This window comes from Vanessa cardui, chromosome 22 (assembly GCF_905220365.1).
Source record: "Vanessa cardui chromosome 22, ilVanCard2.1, whole genome shotgun sequence".
NCBI lineage: Eukaryota > Metazoa > Arthropoda > Insecta > Lepidoptera > Nymphalidae > Vanessa > Vanessa cardui.
In genome coordinates, this window is record NC_061144.1 from 5,062,943 (window position 1) to 5,072,180 (window position 9,238).

Below are 9,238 nucleotides of genomic sequence, written 5' to 3' on the forward strand. Positions count from 1 at the left end.
ACTATTCTTTTGTTCACTGGCCTATCTACAAGTTCCCATGCTTCTCTATCACTAAATGATTGCAACTCTTCTTTGATTGCTTGCTGCCAGTGTACACTGTCTGGACCATTGATTGCATCACTCAAGGAAATGTCATCACATGACACCTCATCATTAATACACAGATTAGCTATACCGTAGTACTCAGGCTTTTTCCTTACTCGCTTTTCTGCATTTTAAATACCACTAGAAGGAAAATTAGCAATCTCTGTATCTTCTGGCATCAATGAACTTGACTCCTGGAAGCTGTCCTCCGACTCTAAACTGGACTCTTCTGGCATATAAGTCTCATCATGGTTGTTTGTCTGCTCATCTTCTGTATCACAACTTGACTTGTCTGACTGTTTATCCCCCACTGAATCCTGCTTTTCTTCACTGTTCTCCTCCAATATTATCTGTGTTGTCATACTGTCATTCTCTGGTTCCATGACCACAACATCTCTTGCTACTGTAACAGATTTTGATTCGGGATCATACAGTCTATATCCTTTAACGTTCTCAGAGTATCCAACCAAAGATAGTTTTTTCGCTTTTCTATCCCACTTCAGCCGCCTTTCTTTTGGTATATGAGTCATGACTAAGCTGCCATATACACGTACATGGCTGACGTCTGGTTTCTTGCCAGTCCACAGTTCAAATGGGGTGCAATGCTGAAGACCCGCAGCTGGGGATCTATTCTTGAGTTATACTGCAGTTTGAACTGCCTCTGCCCACAATGTTTTTTCAAACTTGGCATCAAATAAAAGACACTTAGCTTTTTCAACTACTGACCTATTATACCTCTCACAAAGCCCATTCTGTTGGGGTGTGTATGGGTTGGTCTTTTGATGTATAATTCCAGTCTGCTTCAAGTCATTTTCCATTTGTGCTGAACAGAATTCACCACCATTGTCTGTTCTTAAAATCTTTATTTTTGTAGATTTCTGGTTCTCCACCAAGTTCTTAAATTGCTTGAAATAAGAGAAAGTCTCATCTTTAGATTTTAAAAAATACACAAATCCCATTCGACTGTAATCATCGACCAATAGAAGAAAATATCTAGCCTGTCCGAGCGACTTGTTCTTCATAGGCCCGCAGAGGTCAGCATATTCAGAATATTATCACTGCGTGATGAACTAATGGGGAAGGGTAGTTTGGTTTGCTTTCCCTCGCAGCACACTGTACAATTAGCTCTGCTAATTTCTGCCATATCTTGGAGTAATAAGCCTTCAACTGCTCCATCTCTCATAATCTTAAGGTCATTACAGTTTATGTGGCCAAGCCGTCTGTGCCATGTCCAACTAGAAGTCACTGCAGATGCTGCTAACAGTTGTTCTGACTTCACAATGTTCAACTTATACACACCATTGGTTAGGTTAGCTTCTGCAATGCATTCATTGTGTTTATTATAAATGCAGCATACATTTTCTTTGAAAATCACTCTGTTGCCACTATTTATTATCTTACTCACAGATAGAAGGTTTGTGGTAAGGTTATGTATGCATAAAGCATTGTTGTCATTTACCTTGTGTTCCTTATTTCGAACTTTTGTGGTAATTTCTATGTCACCGGAACATATAACTGGCACGGTTTCCTTATTAGCCACCACTATATCACGAGTCTCAAGGTTATATGAAACATTCTTCAGCAAACTTTTGTTCGACTGCGAAATCATATGAGTACTAGCACCCGAGTCGACATACCAATCTTTGTCACTGAATTCACCCGTCAGGAACATTGCACTAAATGCATTTACTTGTTTATCCTTTTTCATTTCTGGGGAATGACACTGATTTTTGAAATGTCCGAGTGGCTTGCATTTGTAGCACCGAATATTTTTCACCGGTTTTCCGTCACTTGAATGGCTGATGTTTTTATTTGACGTTGACACTTGTATGCGTTTCCCGCCATTCCGTTGATGTTTGGAAGAACCTTTTGAAAAAAATGCACATTCGGTTTTAGTTTCGATATCTGCACTCATATCTAACAGCTTGGTCTTTATTGCATCTGCACTTATTTTTATGCCGGAGTGCTCAATGGCCATTATCATGGGCGCGAACTTGTCGGGTAACCCGGCTAATAAAAGTGAACCAACCCACTCGTCATTAATCTCGAAACCTGTACCTTTTAGCTTTTGAGCCGTATCCACAACCTGGGTAACGTACGCAGTCATTGATTCCGAGCTGTCTAGGCGGATGGAAATCAAAGTTCTGAGTAGGCTGATGCGACGCGTGAATCCGGAATCGTCAAATAACGACTTTAACTTTGCCCACAAGTTATGCACGGTGGTTTCATTCTTGATGTGATGGTAGAGTGATGGGTCGATAGTCATCACCATCTTTGCTTTAGCCTTCCGATCATCTTGCTCACTGAGAGTAGCACTGTTCGCGAGGTCGATACCTTCGAGAATCAAAAAGTTTTCGACCGCGAATGCCCAATCGTCATAATTATCTCTTCCCTTTAGCTTCGGGACGTTGAACGAATAATTTCCTGTCATTGTAACTGCACTATTATAAAGACTTTTTAATTAATTTGGACTGGGCCCATAACCTAATAAAACTCGATAATGATTCGTAACGGACTGACGATTTATTTGAATTTCGGGTGACGCTGTTTGTACATAGACAATATTTTGGTACCATAGATAAAATATACAATATTTTTTACAAATTCAAACGCGTACAAAGTCGCGGTCACTATTAGTTACATAAAAAAACCTATACAATAACTGCAAATCAAAAAATGCTGTATCATTTTTGTGTACATTGTGTTGACCATATTATCTCTACTGTATCAACAGCACCTGTCAAATCATTAATTAATGAAGATGACAAGTCAATTAATTATATCCAAGTATCTTGATGTTAAAATTGTTTAGGTATTTCCTTATTTAAGTATTGAGTCAAATAAAAACTATGAATTATAATCGCTGGGCAAACGACGTTTTGCTTAGCAACAAAAAAACAGCTCTTACCTCTCAGCCCCAAAGGTTTTCAGAGTAAATATTATATCATAAAAAATAAAAATATTCATTTCTAGTAGTTCTCTTTCCTAATTTGAAACAGTAGAACGGTTAAAATTCTGATAATTTGCGCTATTAAAGTGTTAAAGAGCGTATGGAAAATTTTGTATCTTAAATATTTCAAATATCTAACAATTTTTCCACTTGAATCTTTACCGCCAGGAAGTCATAAGGAAGTTACTCCGCCGTCTTCCCTGCGTGAATATCCCCCCATTTTATTGCAATATTTTTAACGAGACGTAAATAAATATGAAAAATATCTAATAGCACCTAAACATTAATATTAATAATTCATAAAAATCAACTTTGTATCGCAAAAAATTAAGATTTTAATATACTATATCCACATACATATAGTAATTGATTTCGGAGCCAATGTTTCACGAAAGGACTGTGAAATATTTATATTTCGTCGTCGTTACTTCTGGTTTTTCATAACACAAGTGCTTTAGCTAGTTACATTTGGGTTAAATTAATATATGTGATTTTGTCCAATTAATTATTTACTAATTTACGCGATTACGGCGATTTACTCAAGACGGCATGCAGAAGCTGGATGCGAGTAGCAGCAGAAAGACCGCAGTTGCGTGTATTTGGAGAGGCCTATGTCCAGCAGAGGAAAAAACATGGGCTGATGATGATAATTTATTTAATTTATTACGTAGTTCCATGAACTAATATAAATACAAGTATGTTGCTGCACTGGAAACAATACACAAAGCTCTAGGTGAGATACCATTGGTAAGTACATAAGATTTCGAAAGAAGACACGATTAATACTCACAATGTTGTACAAACAAAAATTTTAAGAAAAAAAAAATACCGATTTCAAGCAATATATTACTTCAAAACAAATTAATGTGCGCTAAAAGTAATAGAAACCATTGCGTATTCGAAATATTTTCGTCTTCTCCTACATAAAATGAATTTAAATATTAGACTACGTAAAAGTCGATTTACAATTATATAATGTAGTTACAATAATTATTGTTACCTTAAACCGTACAATATATCTAGCAAACAATAATATGAGAATACCTTAAGATTTTTTTTTATTTTACCAAAATCCGTTCACCTAGTTAAAAGTTATGAGGTAACAAACATTTAAAAAAATACAGACGAATTGATAACCTCGTCCTTTTTTTGAAGTCGGTTTAAAATCAGCAGTACCTATTATAACGGTATTTCTGGCTTCAGGTTTAAAGGGCGAGTGAGCCAGTTCCGGCACAAGGGAAATTGGCTTTTCAGAAGTCAAAAATTATATAACCCGCTGTCAAAGCAATTCATTAGAAAAATCAATTGCTATTTTTTCTTATTAACTTAATTACCCAAACAGTTACGCAGGTTCGTTTCATTTTGAAAATCTATTAACAAAACCACCGACCACCACCAAAATAATAAAAGGAGATTAATATTATTCCCTTAGGGAGTGAGAATGTATCTCGCTAGATCTGTGCGTTGCAGTTCAAAAAAGTATTTTTCATTGTTATTCGGCGTGGCAAAATGTTTTTACATTTTTTTCATGACGATAAAACCAAAAATGTCCCCTTATCGACCAAATCAAAACAAAATAGTTTAATAAATACCCTAATTTCAATTCCAAAATATTGGCAACTATTTGTGTTTATAATTCATCTCGCGCTCTGCGGTGAAGGAAAACATCGCGAGGGAACCTGTATGTGTCTAATTTCATAAAAAATCTGCCGCATGTGTATTCCGCCAATCCGCATTGGAACACCGTGGTGGAATATCTTCCGAACTTTCTACTCAAAGGGCGGGGGGACCTTAGCCCGTATACGGGGCCTTAGCTCAGCAGTGGGACATTTACAGGCTGTTGTTATTGTCGACAACGACCTCAAACTTTTGTTTTAAAGAAAATGTTAGAAGTAAAGCAATGGATGGAGATTTTAAGTACGTAGCTCATTATTTTTCTATGGATACCCTCGTACCGTTTAATGATATAACGTTAGAATCCCTTCAAGGAAATCATCCTTTGCAAATTCGATATCTGTGCTTCTGGTTCCGTCAATTCAGAACAGCATTTTACAGGTAACGGATGAGGATACCTATGACGCCGTTATGTCATTCGCCTTTATGGAATTGATGGTATCAATCCACAATATGTTAAAGATCTTGTAAATGCCTCGCCCGGTGACGCTGACACTGGCAGAGCCTTATTGAGCAATATAATCTATTTTATCCTATCAAGTAAGGTGATTTTACTGTTTTTTGTCACGTCTTCATGATGCAAAACATTGTGCCTTCAGTAAAAAAGTCGGAAGTAGCCGTTAATTAGCAATCGAGATCCCTTTTCGCCGTTTAGTATGTTAATTAGCATTTTACCCTAAAAACCAAATTTAAACCAATTCAACTCGGTTTTGCAAGCAGAGGTGGTTGTGAAACATTAGTGCACTCTACTCATACCTGTCTAAAAGGAAACCAGGCCGAGGTGCTTTAGAAAGTTGATGTAAAGAATGTTTAAAATTAAATTTATCACAATGAGTATTTTTTTAACGGTAGTATTTCAAGCCCTGATTCACTGGTTCACGAGAGGCTAGGGGCCCCGGACTTGTCGATAGTAATCTCCATTTAAGTCACTTATTGGGAAAATCTAGTAAACTGATCATTAGATTAACTCGAGCATTTTTCGAATGTCATTATTGAATCTGGAGGCACGGCAGTGCCCCAGCCAAGTCTCGAGCAAAACAGGCACGGCTGTACCATCTTTTCTCGAAGCGATTCGCGGCTGTTTTTCGCAACTATATGTTAAATATGCAATTATTTTTCTATGCTTTCTTTTTGTTAAAATTTTATTTTTACATTTAATGTTTTTGGTGGGATGTTTTTTTACAATGTTTACTTGAAATTCTCCCAAACGTGAAAGTTATATCAATATATAATAAAAGCCCATAATATTTGAGGTAACTTTAATTAATTTTTGTCTTAATCCGATTTTTCTTTAATTTTAATAAAACTATACGGATTATAAAAGTCAATACTAACAGTAAAATTACAAAAGAGACTAAAAGTAACAGAATTAAATCAAGGGCATAGTATTCAGTCCAATGCATGTTAGCTGCTGCTGAACGCAGATGCGCCGCGCCCTTATGTCTCAAGACGTGCTCCGTCCACCACACAGCGCGTTCCAATGGTGACAGTGGTCGATCTCGGATGATGTTTCTTAGTTTTATAACATTTTCGCGAAAGCTAAAAATAAAACGATTTTATAAAAAAAAAAAAATATATCAGACATCATAAATCTATGTAACGTGATTTTCAAACAATAAATTTTAAAATATTCAATAAAAATCTTTTATAATACCTATGATTATTGGTAATAATAGTTTCTATTGCGTTCTTTAGTTCTTCCTCAGTGAGTGTCTCTATACTGAGTTTTTTGCCTATATTATGTTCAACATATTGTTCCACATTGAACCATTGGTCTCCAAGCATTGGCACACCGATAAGAGGCACTCCAGCTGTTAGCGCTTCGTCTGTCGATTGCAAGCCTCCTTGAGTTATGAAAAGCTTAACTTTGGGATGTTCTGAAAGTATCAATATTCATATTATAATTGTTACCTTGATGACTTTATGTCAATGAAATAAAACATTGAACTCACTGAGTAAGTCGGACTGCGGTAACCATTTAGAAATTCTTACGTTCTTAGAACGACCTGGAATTTCATCTTTATCCCATTTCCATAAAACGTCGTAAGGCAGCTCGGAAAATACTTTTGTAAATATTTCCATCTTCTCTTTCGGTAACAAAGAGGGTTTGACGTTTGTACCGAAGCTCATGTATATGACACCATTTTTTGAAGAGTCGAGGTAAGATTTGAGTTCCTAAAAAAATTTATATATCATGTTCTTTTGGTATCACTCAAGTTACACATGAAGCACAAAATTGAAATAAATATGGACATATAAAATAAAAATTAATGCCCTTATGCATTGCAGGAGTTTCATTTAGTATTATATTACCACATTTACCAATTGAAGTAAATTTAATTCGCCCTGGGACAAATATTGTGTATAATCAAACTAGTTGTAATTTGCGTATTTTATTTCAACAAAAATTTAAGATGTCAGAACATGAAGATGAATTATGAAGATAAGATGACGATTGACTCAAATAAAAATAATGTATTATATGCCAAAGAAACTTGCACATAAAGTAAAATCATTTGCTTTAAAAGTAATTAAGTATCGTTTCATTTACCTGTGGTAATTCTTTAGCAGGATTTTGGTGTAAGCCTTCCAAATAAACAACATTCGGTGGTACAGGACGATTGAAATCCCACATCGGATGTACGTTCAAAAACAGCATTTGTATGTTCTTTTTTAATTCTGTAATACTTGGAATACCCGGACCAAATATTTTCTGTAACATTTTGTCTTCTGAATTTATATAATCAGCTACTATATGTCTTCCCTTAAAATCTATATATAGCTCTCGAATCCTTTCCCACAACGTTAAATTGTAAATTCGTTGGCGACTCACGACAGGATATGTGAGAGGATTGGTTGCAGCTCCTAATTCGTCAAAGGTTTCATATAAAGGACCAAATGAACTTATAGATATAGCCGGCACTTTGTATAAGTAAGTGAAACCCAGAGCTGGTCTCATACACGATTCTATAAAGACCAAATCGAATTTATTTTCCTTGTCATTAATAAGTTTCTGGACTTCAGGAGTTTTCATTTGCGCTTCAAAAACTCCGGCCATTATTTCAGAAATAAGTCTCAGTTGTGAAAGAAAACTATCACCGCTTCCTTTATCCATCTTAACGAAATTTGTCCACATGTCATAAGATATATCATGAACGTCTATTTCAGTCAGGTTTTGAGGACTTTGTCCTTTTGGAAAAACTGGATCTGTTGTTATCACTGTCACATCGTGTCCACGTCTTGCTAACTCCTGCATCAGGGGACGAAACACTACTTGATGACTGATAGACGGCATTTGAAACACCCCTAATATTTTCGCACACTCGCATTTTGCAATTAAAAGAACGAAAAACACAGCTAGCACGTTTGACATCTTTGATTTTTTTCTGTGAACTACTGGATAAAACCTTTTCATAGCTTCATAAACTTTTCCTGTTTGGTGATAAGTAATAATCGCGATAAAATAAGATAATTATGATTATACAATAACTTCAATGATTTACAAAATTATGCCAGTTTCGAAAGTACCTTGCTTTGTCATGCTTAAATTGATGTAATACGCTTACACACATTCTGTTCAAAACCGGATTTGTTTTTTACGTATAATAAAACGACATTAAGTAATTTATACTATAACAAAATTGGATTGTCATTAATATCAAAATAACCGCCGTTTACTAAATTCATGTGTACGCAGTACATATAACTTTTGGTATAACATATTTTTCAATTTTGTTCCGTCTGTCTTTCTGTTTGTTCCGGCTGATGTCTGGAACGGTTAAACCGATTTGACGGGACTTTCACTGGCATATAGATGATGTAATAAGGAGTAACTTTGCTAATAAAATTTTTTTGCTATATTCAAACGTGTACGAAGTCTAGCTATTTACATAAAAATATATACAATAACTACATATCAAAATATGCTGTATCATTTTTGTGTCCATTGTGATATTATCATTACTGTATATGATATCAATAATGTATTTTAAATCATTATCATTGAAGATGATAAAGCTGTTTATCAATTATCTTTCCATTCAAATTATTTACGTATTTATTGTAAGTGTTCTGTAGTATAAAAAACTGTCTATAAATCCTAAATTGCTGGCCATAAGATATTTCACTTAAAAAAAGACACGCTTATAGAAGGCACCTATTATGAAATCCAAAATTATACACATTTAAACGCTGTGTAGTTTTTTTGAATTTGAAGCAGTAATGCGGTTAAAACTGATTATATCACCTTTAAGGTATATAAAAGTCCCTATGAGGTTTTTCTATGTAAAATATTTCAAAAATCTGACAATTTTTCCACTTGAATCTTTACCGCCAGGAAGTCATAAGGAAGTCGTAAGGAATACTTCGCCCTCTTCCCTGCGTGAATATCCCGGTGTTTTATTGCAATATTTTTTACGTCACATAAATAACTATTAAAAATATATTTATTATTTATTATGAGAAGGCTCTCTTGCAGTAATGTCTTATTTCTGTTAAGAAGCTTACTGCAGTAGCAGATAGTAGTAATAA

The 9,238-nt window shown here is 35.1% G+C and overlaps 1 protein-coding gene across 1 annotated transcript; it reads right to left on the bottom strand.

Moving 5' to 3' along the window:
- Nucleotides 1-5,666: 5,666 nt before the first annotated feature.
- Nucleotides 5,667-8,081, bottom strand: LOC124539189 (UDP-glucosyltransferase 2-like). Its single transcript, XM_047116488.1, has 5 exons — nt 7,260-8,081; nt 6,661-6,883; nt 6,363-6,585; nt 6,004-6,247; nt 5,667-5,786 (listed from the first exon to the last, which is right to left on the bottom strand). The coding sequence occupies exons 1-5, from the start codon at nt 8,079-8,081 to the stop codon at nt 5,667-5,669; spliced, it is 1,632 nt and encodes a 543-aa protein (XP_046972444.1).
- Nucleotides 8,082-9,238: the final 1,157 nt, after the last annotated feature.